At 52.5% G+C, this 14384-nt stretch overlaps 1 protein-coding gene across 3 annotated transcripts in view; it reads left to right on the top strand.

Annotated features, from left to right (window-relative positions):
• Window positions 1-1228: 1228 nt before the first annotated feature.
• Window positions 1229-14384, top strand: part of FLNB (filamin B) — a 74311-nt gene continuing 61155 nt past the window's right edge. For 2 of the 3 annotated variants that reach the window (XM_074152308.1, XM_074152307.1), the window contains exon 1: window positions 1241-1589. In XM_074152308.1, the coding sequence (XP_074008409.1) occupies window positions 1241-1589 (349 nt within the window). Of the gene's footprint in view, window positions 1590-14384 lie in introns of all 3 variants that reach the window. The other variant, XM_074152309.1, reaches the window with a different exon arrangement.

Below are 14384 nucleotides of genomic sequence, written 5' to 3'. Positions count from 1 at the left end.
CTGTAAGTGTGTGCGGAGGATCAGTGCCCGAGGGGAAGGCGAGCGGGTGGGCGCAGGCTTCCCTCAGGGCAGGGACACGCAGGGACACCTCTCTGCAGCTTTCACTGACCAATAAATGTCATGAGATGTCTCGGCAACCCGCACAGAGTCAGCGCGTAGCAACTGCAGTTGGGGTAGTTCTGTTGACTCTTTGCTGTCATCAAATGAGTCAGCGGCAAGTTACAGTCCTGCATGCTGGCAGGGAGTGGCATGGCAGGAAATCAGCCACAAAAGAAAGGGGGGGGAAATTACTTGATTGCTTTTTGAAGTTTCTATTTTCTTTAAATGGTCGTTAAAGTCGTGCGTACCGGCCCAGAGGGTGCTCTCCCTCAGCATGTGCTGCATCTTGTGGGAGCACCATCACCCCCTCCTGACCCAGGCTGTACTTTGCACAGCGTTCCTGATGGCTGCAGTATTTTACAGATGTGCAGCAGCGAATCTCTCCCCTGCCCGCAGAGACCGGGTTCTGCCGGCATCCCCCAGCGCTGGGTCGCCCACCCATGGTCCCCCCCTCCGTGGTGGGTGGGTCGCCCACCCGTGGTCCCCCCAGATGCTCCCTCTCGGGTGGTGCTGCCCGTACTGTTGGAAGGGTGCTGTGCTGGTGGGTGTCAGCTGTGCTTGTGCCCTGGTGCAAGGGGGCTAGCACCCCTGGCCACGCATTAGCCCAGGTGAGTCGCCCTCCTGCCTGCGCACTGGTGCCACCGGGGACGTGCGGCGCAGCTTGTGCCCCGGTGCCACGGCGCTGCACCCAAGGCACCGCTGCACCCCAAGAGTCCCACTCCCGCCTGTCCCGCAGCCCGAGGGTGCCCCGCCGGCCCGGCTGAGGGCGGCTCCAGCGGGGTAGGGGGAGCCGGCAGCCCCCCCGCGGGGCCGGTGCGGCGGGGCGCGGAGGCTGAGGGGGAGCCGGCAGCCCCCCCGCGGGGCCGGTGCGGCGGGGCGCGGAGGCTGATGCAGCCGAGGGCGTGCCGCTGCCGGCGGATAAAGGCCGGGCGGCGGCGCGGGGCCGGCGCAGAGCCGGGGAGCGGAGGAGCAGCGCGGAGCGGGCGGGCGCAGCAGCGGGGGCGGCGGGACCAGGCGGCGGATCGGGGCTGCCGCTGATCGCCGTACTCCCTCCCCGCAGGCGGGCGGGCGCGGCCGGGCGGGGCGGATCGCGGAGGAGGAGGAGGAGGAGGCGGAGGAGGAGGCGGAGCGGGGCAGCGCCATGAGCACGCAGGCGCGGGGCCAGGGCGGGCGCAGAGCGGCCGATCCCGACGGCGAGATGCCGGCCACCGAGAAGGACCTGGCGGAGGACGCGCCCTGGAAGCGGATCCAGCAGAACACCTTCACCCGCTGGTGCAACGAGCACCTGCGCTGCGTCAACAAGCGCATCGGCAACCTGCAGCACGACCTGAGCGATGGGCTGCGCCTCATCGCCCTCCTGGAGGTGCTCAGCCAGAAGCGCATGTACCGCAAGTACCACCAGCGGCCCACCTTCCGCCAGATGCAGCTGGAGAACGTCTCGGTGGCCCTCGAGTTCCTGGAGCGGGAGAGCATCAAGCTGGTCTCCATCGGTGAGTGCATCCCCGGCCGGTGGGTTTGGGGTTTTTTTTTCATTTTATTGTGGGGTTTTTTTTTATCCCCCTCTCCCCGCACTGGACCTTTGTCCCGCAGAGCGTGGATGGTGCTGCTGGCCGGGCTCCTTGGGGCTGCAGGGTTGGGAGCTGAGGAATTGCTACTTTTTCTTTCTATAAAGAGGAAGCTTTGGGGGTGCAGTGTTGTGTTAGTCTAAAACTGTGTGCTGTGGGGCCCGGCTGTCAGAGCTGTCAGTGTTGTCCCATCCTCCTCAGTTTCTCTCTCAGCAACTATTTCATAGGTGAGGCTTTGCTTTCAGGTCTTTTATTGAAGAAGCCCAGTGCCAGAGCATGTTCTCTCCCTGTGCAGCCCATTTCCCCAGGGAAATGTCAGACCCCTCTGACAGCCCTGGCAGGAGATGCAGCCAGGACGATGCTTGCCCCAGCCTGTGTCCAGCCAGGGGTACCTGGACTCTGGCAGGGTGCTGGAGCCTGACTGCCGTGGGGTGAGCTGCAGGGAGATACGCACTACCATAGGTGGCAGAGGAGCATAAGGAGGTTTTTCTTGGATCGCTGGAGCCCAGTAGATGATGCCAGTGTTCAGGTTAGTGTGGACGCTTGCTTAAGCGCAGTTGCAGCTTTTGAACAGACTGCACTTTCTCCTTAATCTTTCTGCTGTGGCAGAAAATGTACAAGGAGCTCTGCTAACTCCTGGAGATGGGTGGTTTGAGCTAATGCCTGGCCTGGCTGGCACTGGGTTAGACTGTCCATGCCATACTGGAGGGTGCCATTGCTAGATAACTGGTGGGCTGCTCAGGAAATTAAAAGCTGTTGGCATGCACAAATGTCACATTGCAGATGATCCCTCAGGAATGCATGTGGTAACTGTTTTGGGAATAGCTCAGGTGTGGCTGCAGCAGCAGTCTGTAAAGCAATAATTTGAATGCCTGAGAGATCTCTGGGAAGGAATGTGAATGCCTTTTCTAGCTCTTTGCCAGATAACTCTAATTACTGCCTCCTGATGACTCTGGCCTCAATGAATTGCACAGCTGAATTTGGGTGAGTGCAGCTCTGCTCTGTTGCCTAAAACTCTTGGCCAAGGTGAAAGCTGTTTAGAGGCTTTAGCTATAATAGCAAGAAAATAGAAACTTCTCCAGTTTGGGAGAGACCTGGTCCCCTCTGGAAGCCTGTGGCTGGGTGGAGTAGGTAGGCACCCTGTTGTTCCTCTTTACTAGCGTGTAAAAGCAGCTTTAGAGGAATGGGGACTGTTGGGTCCCGAGTGGCTGATTATCCTCCTAGGGCAAAACAGCTAATGTACTTGCAGCTGTGAATGGAGCTGGTGCTAATTATTTACTCAGAGATGCATTCCCTTCGCACACAGTGGGGTTCGAGTTGCAGCTGCTGACTCCTGGGCCGAGCTTGCTTTTGCCGACATCGGAGCTCACCTTTCTGCTTCAGCCGCTGGAATAGCTCCCTACCAGACACAGGGCTAACGCCAGGCCAGCGCTCCCCTCCTATTGTATTGTTTGCCCTAGAAAAATGTTGCTGCTCCAGCTGCCTTCCTATTTGTCCGTGGGACTTCCCGAGGGCTGCGGGTTTGGGAGATCAAGGTTAGTCCGGTCAGGCCTGGCTTCCAGCGACTTCCTTTCTCGAGACGCTGCTGCAGCAGCAGCACCACTCCCGTGCAGGGTTAGACTGAGCTGCGGGCTGGCCGTAATCGTTTAGGACTTGTCTAACTGTTTTGCAGTTTACTTGCATAGCGTTGGCTATTAAAAACAGAACAACCAACCAACCAAACCACCAAAACCCAACCCTCTCCCTCCCCCCCCCCCCCCCCCCCCCCCCCCCGCCAAAACCTATAGTTGAAGCTTTGGAGAATGAAATGTCTATGGCTGCTAGTGCCTTTGCCATGTCCCAGCCTCTGCATGAAGGGGTTTACAGCTCCATCCGTGCTGTGCCACCAGAGCCAAGTGGTAGCACAGGAGCCCTACTATATGTACAGTCCTGGATAAACTGAAGCCTGGAAAAACATCCTGAACTCACTTTCCAAAAAAGACGTTCAAAGCAAGCCTCGCTCTGCTCCATTCGGCTGAAGGACCACCTCTCCTGCAGGCGCAGTGTCCCTGGGGTCGCTGCCTTCCCCGAGTGCCTTTCTCCCTGTGGGTTCTGAAGAACTTGGGGTTTTCTTTTTGTTTCTAGTTCTTAGTCTCTTCTTTTGTGGTGCTGAACAAAAACAAGGCCATTGTGGGGTCTGGAGCTACATACCAGTAAAGGCTTTTAGGTAGAGAACTTTTATGACCAGGTTGTTCTTTAGGGCCTGGGGTGTTTAGGGCCAGCTCTGAGCCAAATCAGCCGGGAAAACCTGACAGCTGCGGCTGCTGGATTTCTGGCATTAATAATGCCATCAGACCTCTGCTAAGTGGATGCAGTGCCTGTTCCAGTTATTATTTAACTTCCAGGAACATTTTGGAAGCCATGTATTATGGCTCAGCTACCGCTGCTGTACTACAACCACACTTTTAAACTTTTTTTTCAGTAGCAAGCTTTTGGCATTCAGTTTTTCTCAATTTAAAATTAGTCTGCCTAGAAGCAGAGAAGTCAGTTTAAATCTATAGTGTTTGGCCAGAACCCTTTCTGGATGCCCAGTTAGGAGTCCAACCTCTCCTGTTGCTGTTACCCCTTGTTTAGTTTTGGCTCAGAGTCTGTTGGTAGTTTCAAGATGCTTTTCTTCTAGGCGTGAAGGGCCTTCATTTCAGTGCAGATGTGACCACATGTGTGGTCTACTGTAAAACCAGCCATATAGCACATAGGTGCTTTGTGCCATCCAGCAAAGATGGGATTGGAAGCTCTGAAAAAGCTGTTGTTACGGCAGGTGACTTGAACATGAAGGAGTTGACCAATCTGATAGCCTTTTATGATGGCATGACTGGCTGGGTAGATGAGGGGAGAGCAGTGAATGTTGTCTACCTTGACTTGAGCAACACTCTTGACGCTGTCTCCCATAACATCTTCAGAGGTAAGCTTATGAAGCGTGGGTTAGATGAGTGGACAGTGAGGTGGACTGAGAACTGGCTGAATGGCAGAGCTCAGAGGGTTGTGATCAGCGGTGCAGAGTCTAGTTGGAGGCCTGTAAGTAGTGGTGTTCCCCAGGGGTCAGTACTGGGCCCAGTCTTGTTCAATATATTTGTCAACAACCTGAATGAGAGGACAGAGTGTACCCTCAGCAAGTTTGCTGATGACACAAAGCTGGGAGGGGTGGCTGACACACCAGAAGGCGGTGCTGCCATTCAGTGAGACCAGGACAGGCTAGAGAGTTCAGCAGAGAGGAACCTAATGAAGTTCAAAAAAGGGCAAGTGTAGAGTCCTGCACCTAGGGAGAAATAACCCCATGCACCGGTAAAGGTTGGGGGCTGACCAGCTGGAAAGCAGCTCTGCGGAGAGGGGCCTGAGGGTCCTGGTGGACAACAAGTTGCCCATGAGCCAGCAATGTGGCTGAGAAGGCCAATGCTATCCTGGGGTGCATTAAAAAGTGTGTGGCCAGTAGGTTGAGGGAGGGTATTCTCCCCCTCTGCTCTGCCCTGGTGAGGCCACATTTGGAATACTGCATCCAGTTCTGGGCTCCCCAGTTCAAGAAGGACAAGAAACTACTGGAGAGAGCCCAGTGGAGGGCTATGAAGATGATCAGAGGACTGGAGCATCTCTCTTATGAGGAAAGGCTGAGTGAGAGACCTGGGTCTGTTTAGCCTGGAGAAGAGAAGACTGAGAGGGGATCTCATCAATGCTTATCAATATCTAAAGGGTGGGTGTCAAGAGGATGGGGCCAGACTCTTTTCAGTGGTGCCTGGTGACAGGACAAAGTGAAATGGCCCCTTCCAACCCTTACCATTCTGGGAGTCTTCTGCTCAACATGAGGTAGCTGCTGGGCTACTCAAGTGTTAACAAGTATTAAGTCTAGCTTTTTTTTTTGTCTGCTAGACTGAGATAATTGCAGATTCCTGGGTGCTGAGTGGCATGTGGCGTGACAGGCGCTGCGGAGTAGGACGCCAGGAATGCAGGGCACAAGGGCTTTGCTCTTGGCCAAAGGAGCTGATTGACTCCGCAGATTGCTTTGTACGAGAGCCACATTGTGCCTTGGTAAAAGCTGCAGCAAGTGGCGGATGAGGGAGGGTTGAAGATAATTCAGCACAGAGCTTGCCCCTGGAAACCCTGATACCGGGCAATAGGAGTCAACTGATTTAGCTCAGAAATAGAGGAGTTCAGTGTCTAAAGCTTGGCAGGTGGTTTTGGGCTATGACCTGCCAAGTTGCACCCAAGCTTGCAGCTGGCAGGTCCTAGGTGTGTGCTCTGGTGCTGGTCAGTGCCTGTTGGCAGTGTCCTTATGGCCACTGCTTGCCCGGCAGCCCCGTGTCACTGGCAGGGGCAGGATGGGTGCCGAGCGGTTGGCTTGTTTGTTTGGTAAAACCGCAACCTTAGACTGCAGCCGTCAGATTGATCAAACTGAAAAATGTGTAGTTTCCCTTTGCTGGGTTGTGGTTTTACCAGGTAAGTGAGCAGCTCTGGCTTGCCTCCCGGCTGTGGGGTGTCACTGGGATCCAGTGCCAGCCCCAGCTACAGCTGTGTGGTTGTTTTTAAGGTTTGTCTTTGTGGTGGTCCCGGATCCCGCTGCAGCGCCTGGAGGGAGTTGAGCCATGCCAGGAGGGAGATGGGTGAGGAGGGGATGAGGTATAACTGTGATCTGTTGGTATGTGCCTTGTGGAGACCTTGGTGGTCTTGGCATGTCCCAGCTGCAGGAGTACTTCTGGAAGGGCTGTCTGTTTCTGACTGAGCCTAACCTGCAGATTAGGTGGTTTTTTGGTTAATGACCGAATACTCGATGTATGCACTGTGCTCTGTAGTGCAGACCTCCAGCATGCTCTAAAGATTAAAGTATCTTGGCCAGCGAGTCCTTTGAGTACCCTTTTGAAATCTCATTTCAGGAAAATGGTTGAAAACCAACTTTCTTCCCTAGGCTGCTGATACGCTCACTGAAGGGTGACAAAGCAAATCTTAAGTTTTTAGAGGAAAATTCATCTTTTCTAAAACTTAAGTGTATTGTCCTGTAACGCCTGGAGCTAGGTGCTTGAAAACTGAAAAAAGGAAAATGTGTGTTTAGCCTGTATACACTTAGGGTCTCTCTCTGTCTCACTCCAGGTGCTATTAACACATCATAAGGAGGTAGTCAAAATACACTTGCATGTTGTCTGCCACTTACCTGTGACTTCCCTGGAGGCTGTTTTCTGGAAAATATCCAGTGTGTCTTGGAAGCAGCTTTCTGCTTCTTGGAAATGTGACACTTAATTCTTCCCCTCGAAAATTATTTTTGATAGACTGGCAGTGGGCCTCACTGCTGGAGCCTGGAGGTGGCTTTGGTTTCTGAGAGTGGTTGGTCTCCTCAGGACCTTCTGTTTCAATAGTTGGACTGCTGGTGTAAAGCAAAAGTGACTCTGCATGAGCTTTTTGCTCCAAGTTACGGGAAACTTTAAGGTAGCTTACACAGACTGTTCTTGCATTCTTTTACATATGAGCGGAAACTTGTAAAGTGATCAAACTTCAGTAAAATTACTTGGGACCAGTTAGACTAATGTGCTAAACAGCTTTTTCATTTAAGGCACTGAACACCATGCCAGCTATTCAAGAAGGACTGCAGTCTTAACTGCTCCATATTCTAATGCCATGTCCTGTATTGACTTACATGGGGATGTTTAAGTCTAAATGGGTCAGGATAACTTTTTCTAGCCTATGACTGTAATCTAAGAATGTGGTTAACCTTGTGTGTGGCCATGCTTCTGTGTTGCCAGCATTGTTCGGTGTCCGCTCCAAGCGATGGGAAGTAAAACAATGATCTCTGAATCCCCCAAGCTGCAGAGGAATTCTGTTTTCTCTCTGTCCCTCAGAAACAGGCTTTCATGCGCAGCTAGTGTGGGATGTGAGCAAGGGCCTGCCAAGTCTAGACCGCTAATACATGCTAAGCAAGCACACCAGAGTGAAACAGTGTGTTGCAGGTGATGCTGGTGTGAACAGACCTCTGCTATACTGTGATGCTCGCCAGGTCTCTGCCACCAGCATTGGGTGGACCTGCCTGTGGACCTGTCTTCTTCACTACCTGGTGTGGTACACAGCTCACGAATATGGTACCTGACCTGTAGGTCATTACAGTAATGAAGATACAGCAACCCATGGTTTGGCTCTGGTGGTTGGTACTGGTGTGCCTGAAGAACCACTCCCAGCAGCTGTTGCTTACAAAGCATCAAGTCTGACTTTGGCTCTTGGTGGTGAGGTAGCCAGGCTTTCTGTAGAGAAACCTGTAGGATCCTGTGAGATCTTCTTGCTTTTTGTGTGTGTGCTCTGATAGTACTGTGGGTCCTGTTCCAGAGCACCCCACCTGTGGCGAGGGGGAGTCATCTCTGTGAAGGTGAACCCAGGTAGCGATGGGCAGACCTGGTGGGTGGAAGTAGGTGAGGCTGTATTGCTGCAATCTGCGTGGACTTGGCAAGAAAAACAGTCAGACATTCCAAGTGTGTCTTTGCTGGAGGAAGGAAATGCTGTGTAGCCGAGTGTTAACTGTTGGGGGAAGAATCCAAAGCAAAATATACATAGAAAAGCCCAAGGGAAGGCGCTGCCCATCATTGTAAGGAGATCTAGCAGTCTTTGCTGTAGCCTTCACCATATGGCACTGCTCACAAGGCTTAGTTTGCTGCAGGCTGAATTCATGCTGATGGTGGCGGGGAACAGCTATGTACCTTCACATTGTGTTTGGAGAAATGAAAGTAGCAGTTTTCATGAAAATACTGTGCCTGTGAAACCAGTGCTAGCTGCTCTGGTATCTTTTCTCGATAGCAGTGTGTGCGTGGTAGAGGTGGATACTCACCCACCCATCTTGCAACCGCCGCCTGGGTGGGGTGAGCAGAGCTACCCTTGCTCTTCCTGGGAACTTGACCTCGGGTTCAGAGTTGAGTCGAGCGAGATCTGAGGTTCTCTCTTCTGTGGGCCAAGCGAGCTCTGCCTGTTGATTTGGGTTAATGCAGTGAAGTTCGAGTGAGGTTTTTTTCCCTAGGTCTTGCTTCTGGGAACTTGGTGCAGGTTGTTTTTCCCCATAAGGCAAAAGTTTCTTGTAGCTTGCACTCCTACCTGTTTGTGTTCCTCCTGAGGAAGGACCAGTACTCTGTAATCTAACAGGGAAGGTACTTTCTTCCAGGTCATAATTAGGTGATAAATCATAGTTCCTGTACTCGAAAGCCTTGCAGTGAGTGTGTGTTGTATCATAACTAGATGGTTCTCTGGGCTCTGACATGGTCTCTAACCTGTCTGTGAGCCTCCCTCAGCTTTTTGTCCCTCCTGTAACTAACCTTGAGTTTTGGAAGTGTCTACCTAGCATCTGGTACATCACAGTGAGGATTGGATCTGCTGTGGCAATTCCTTGTGTAAACACTGTTCTTCTGTAAGTAGTTGAAGCCTAACATCCATAGGGAGATGTATGCCATGTCTAGTTCCTACTATGCTAGTACATGGCAACTGTAATACAACCACTGCAAGAATAAACTAGATTTTTTTTTTTTGTATGTGTTAGCAAAACCAAGCCAGGCCACTTCAAACAACAGCCAAGCACAGCTTTGCCCAAGTTGCTGGGGAAGCAGGGGTTGCCTTGCACATCCTCCCTTGTGCTGAGTAACACAGCAGACACTGCCCTGGAGCTGCCTGCGGGTGGGCAGAGGATGGAGCAGCTGAGTCCTGTCTCCCCTGGTGTGATGGGTTGGGGTTGTTTGGATCTCCTGCTGGTACTGCCCTTGGAAGAAAGCATGGCTCTCTAAAACCATCTGAGAAGAGTGGCCGCACATACAGCTGCACTGTCTGGTTGCAAATGGGATGTTTCCTCTGAGTCAGATAGGTGATGGTCTTCTGCTGTCCCTCACAACTCGCGTTAGACTGCTAATATAGTGGGAAGGAACCAATAAATACTGAAGGTAATCTCTAACTTGCAAAGCATAAATTCAGCTGATATTTCAGAGTTGTTTTCTCTGGGTCACTGAAATATATCAAGTTTTACTCATCGGGCTGGTAAGTTGGTGGTGGCAGAGCTTTGAACATCCAGGCTGGGATCTTTCTTGCAAAGGGACAAGCTGGCTTTACCTAACAGCCTCAGCAGGTTGCATGAACTCTCCTGCCAATGTTACCCAGTAATAGCACAAAAATGGCTGTGGGCTGCAATGACATCATGGGCTGCGGCTCCTTCTCCCTTGCTTCAGGGCATGCTGTAAATCATGACGCGTTTATTTGTCAGAGCTCTGAATTGCTCCAGCGTGAGCTGGCCGGGCTGCACAGCTCCCAAATGCCGGGTCCTCTGAGGGTGAGGTGGGCGCAGACGGACAGACGGACTGCCACGCTGTCACCCAGCCAGCGCCCTGTCGGGGGGAAGTTGGGCAAGAGCAGTGGCAGCAGCACGTCCCGGCGTCGCCCGGGCGCAGGCGGTGCATCGCCGCAGAGGATGCTCGCGTGGGTGGGTGCTGTGCTGAGCCACCCTCTGCTCACCCCGCACCGCTGGGGAGGCTCTCGCCGTCTTCTGCAAGCCTGGGTGGGGTGCAGGCGTTTGCGGAGCGGTGACTGCGAGCAGTGGAGCCGCCCTTCCTGCCATCCCACGGCTGCCGCCTTTCCAACCGCTTCTTGTGCCGAAATCTGTGTGTGGGGGGGCACTTCAGAGTGTCTGCCTGCGAGGTGAGCTCTGGGCTGAGCTGTGAAGTGCTGCCCTGGAATGCCAGCTCCCTCGCCTTGCCTGGGTGCTGAGAGCGCCTCTGGACCTGGGGGCTGCTCCAGCCTGACCCCCGGGGTGGGATGCTGGCGGCAGGCTCTCCTCCGCGCCTCCCAGCCCACGGCCATCTCCGGCTGCCTACTGGTTTTGATTAGTCTGTGGCTGCTCTTGTGAGGAGACAATGTACGTGTCTGTATGCCTGAGCCTATGTTAAAGGGCACTGTCGTGGTTGGTGGGCCCGAAGCGAGCCGTAGGTGGCAACTGGTGAGCCATGTTACGGGAACAAGCTGTGACAGTCTCCCCTGGAGCCCGGCAGCAGAAGGCACAGGGCAGGGAGCTCCTCTGAGCAAACACCCGTGATATGTGCATCCGAAGGTTATTCAAACACAGAAGAGGAAATGCTGTTCCCCTTGGCTAGATACTAACGCACTCTATCTGTGCTTCCTTTAATTGTTACAATTAACTGTTTTACATTCCCCTTTCTCACCACAACCTTGCAGCAGTAGGTGCAGCAGTTTTAGTGGACTTCCCACAGGCAAATACTGGCAAGCCAGGTCTTGGAGCTACTTGAGGTCTCAAGGCTAAACCACTGATGAGTATGTCTTGGAGGTGACCTTTACCTCTGTGTAGGTCCTCCCTTTATTGTGAGGTGAGTGTAGCAGCAGCAGGAGGTCCCTCTGGGCTTGGACCACAGGAGCGAAGAGCCTGAGCTGGGGGGTATGTGCAGGGTCCTGCATTTGCCTCTGATGCATCTCCCTGGTTGGGAACTGGCAGGATGACAAATATGCCTTGTGTCTGTCATGGTGTGAGACACGAACCCTGGATTAGTCTGACTGCTTTTGATCCTCACTGCAGAATGGGGAGCACTGGCTTGCTAAACAGAGTTGGTGTCTAACTGCCGTCTTGATGATGCAAGGTACCAAGTGTTACTTCACCTTCATAGCTAAACAGTGAATTTCTGTGGAGTTTCCTTCTTTCTGCAAGACTCAGAGTAATTCTACTTGTTGGTTTCCCAAATAATCCAAAGCCCAGGCACCCCTGAGCCTGCTCCAACACCTGGATGCTCCAGCAGAGCTGCTGTTTGCTGGTGTCACTGCTGGTCTTGGTGGCTCTGAGCAGTTGTTGTCACTTACTGCGATGCTGCTCGTTATCAAATTCCCCTGTGGGGGTAGAGTTGGTGTCTGAGCAGAATTAACGTACTGGCTGTGGGAAGATTTAGGATGCTAATCGTGTTGTTTCAGCTTTGTTCCGGCTGTTGATTAACAGTGTGGCTGCATGCAAATATCTGATAGCTTATGTAACTGCTTGAACGAGATCAATGATCTAATTGAAAGTCAAATAGAAACAGCTTTAGTTGTCTTTGAGAATTATTTCTTTTGGTAACTCTTTTAAGCTTGTGGTAAAAATGCAGCTATGAAGAAATAGGAAAATTAGGCTGGTGACTGCTAGGAAAATTTGTGGTGACTCTTGAAAGAGCAGTGACTTCCAGTGCCAGAGCCCAAGCTCAGCAGTGCTGGACACTGCGGATGTCAGGACAAAGGGATGGAGGCTTTTAAACTGGGACCACGGGATCCTCTGTAGTGGTGCCATCTTAATGCTCTCTTAGTGCTTTGTTGTTGTGTAGCCTTGTGGTATCCAGTGCTGGCTGAAGTGAGTTTGGCACTCGTAGCAGAGGATGCAGCGTGTTTGCTGGACAACTGAACAGCTACATCAGATGTGGCTGGCCAAAGGGAGGAGAGTGACCACAGCCCAGCGCAGCTGCTGTCAGAGCACACCCCAGATGGCAGAGGTTGGCTGGGTGTTGGTAACCCCCCCTCCTGTACTGAACCCGAGCAGTGAGCCAGAGCAAGGATTGCCAGCTCAACAAAGTCGCCAAAGGCCAAGCGAGATGCCTACTTGAGGGGCTACAACATCAGGCTACCGAGGAGCACCTGCAGATCCCTGTCACCCTGGGCTGCGGTGTGCCCCAGGGCTGTGCAGAAGCAGGCGCAGCTCACAGGTACCCAGTTATAGTTTTTACACCCAAAAAGGAGTTGGAATAGCCTGAGGTTGTCCTCCAATATCTCGGGGTGAAGACGCACTAATGGGAGTTTTGTGTTCAGCTCACTGTCACAGTAAAGCGGCTCAGCCCTGCCCTTGGTGCTGTCTCACTGGATGATTAATGGCTGCTAAATGAGTATTACTGAGCACGCTAATTACTTGCAGACATCTGCAGTTATAGAGATAGGAGCATGTGGGACTCCTGGACAAGGGTATTACAAAGACCTTGTCCCAGCAAATTAACTGCATCCCTGCTGGGATCCTCGCTTGAGTATATCCCAATATACCGCTTTCTAGGAGGAAACAGTCTGGAGCGAGGGTCATCCCACAAAGGTGCTTTGCTCTGCCATGAAAACACCAGGAGCAGGAGACTCCAGCGAGGAGCTGGTAGTTCAGGTCCCGGAAACGGTGGAGATGTCTGGGCTTTCCCAGCTGGAAAGCTCTGTTGAGCAACCCTGGCCCAACTGGGGAAGCGCCTGCTGACATTAGTGGCATAAAACCCTACTTCAACAAATCAACTTCAGATTTTACCATGGTTTTGTAGCCTAGCTCTGAGTTCGGTGTTTAAAACAAAAGAAATAACTCTTCTAATATAGACAAGTAACTTACAAAAAGTATGTACCTTTAACAGGTTTTTGATTGCAAGGAGGAAAAATGAACTGCTTCACGTGAAGTGCTGCAACTATTGGTTGGAAACACTGCCTAAGGCAGGGGAAGCTTAAATATTTTAATTAACTAGCTTTGTTACTTAAACATAGGTTTTAACAAGCTGCGGAATATTTCATACTCTCCCTGTAAGAAGAGTAGCTCAGGCTTCTGAAGTGGTACTGGACAGCAGAAGTGCTCAAACTCAGCTGTAGGAGCTGAAAGGAGCAGCCTGTTCTTCATCTAGGAGTAGGACAAACACCTCTGTGGCTTTCGTTCTGTCTGGATGGAGGCAATAGCATGTGACTAAACGTTTTTCATGGTGAAATGGAGAAATTGGTAGCAAATGAGGTGGCCTAATGCTGTAGCTAACCTGGTAAGTAACTGGAAGGGGTACGGGAGATCAGGCAGAGCAGTGTAGCTTGCAGTGCTGCTGCTGCAAATATTCCAAAATTGCCCCTAGAGCCAGTGCTTTTATTTTTTGTGTGTCGTGTTAAAAATGTGAAACACAATAGGCTTGCAAATGTGAACAATGTGAGACTGCAGATTAAAAATGAGATCTTGCAGCTGGTGAGGATTTGGGTAATTGCCTGCACCCTGCTTGGTCCATGTGTGTGGTGGAGTGCTGTCCCCGCGGACCGGGGTGAGAGCTGTGAGCTTGTGAAGTTTGGAGAGCCTTGCGTGAAGCCTTTAAGCTGGAAGATTGGAAGCCCAGCCTGCGGGGAGAGCCCATCCACGGCACCGGACCCACGGTGTGGGAGAGCAGCTGGTGTGAGCCGGGGTCCCTTGTGCCGCGGGGATCGAGGCAGAACTCGCGCATCCCGAGCAAAGCGTGGCCGCGTGGTGAGCGAGTTTGGGTGGGAGGAGCGGGCGCGTGGTCTGCAGAGGCGCGCGTCACACAGCTGCGGCTAATATGTGCTCAAGCTGCACCATTAATCCCATATGGTCCTCTTTAAGGTGCTCGGAGACCACCCGTGCAGTCTTGTGCCTCTGCAGATTCACCGCCGGGCTCCTGCTGGTGGAGGCTCCTCTCAAAAGAGGTCTGTCTGATAGGGGCTGCCACCGTCGGATGAATTACCTGGGCCTCGAGCCAAGCGTCTATTCCTTCTGTTAGCGGCTTGTAGCCGAAACCGTATAAACACAGCCCTGTCCTGTGTGGGATGTTAAACACACACGGCTTAAATCTCGACCGTGCCGGGGTGAGCCTTGTGCTATGTGCAGACGGAAGTGTGTTTACTGCTGGGTTGCATGAGTACACAGCAATATGTTCGAACAACTTCACTCCTTTCTCCAGAAAGAGGGGAAAGCCGCTTCCTTCAAGCAGCGGC

Source organism: Numenius arquata, chromosome 8, assembly GCF_964106895.1.
Source record: "Numenius arquata chromosome 8, bNumArq3.hap1.1, whole genome shotgun sequence".
In the NCBI taxonomy this organism is placed as follows: Eukaryota; Metazoa; Chordata; class Aves; order Charadriiformes; family Scolopacidae; genus Numenius; species Numenius arquata.
Note: the sequence above shows the minus strand (reverse complement) of the source record. Positions and strands in the feature narration are given on the sequence as shown.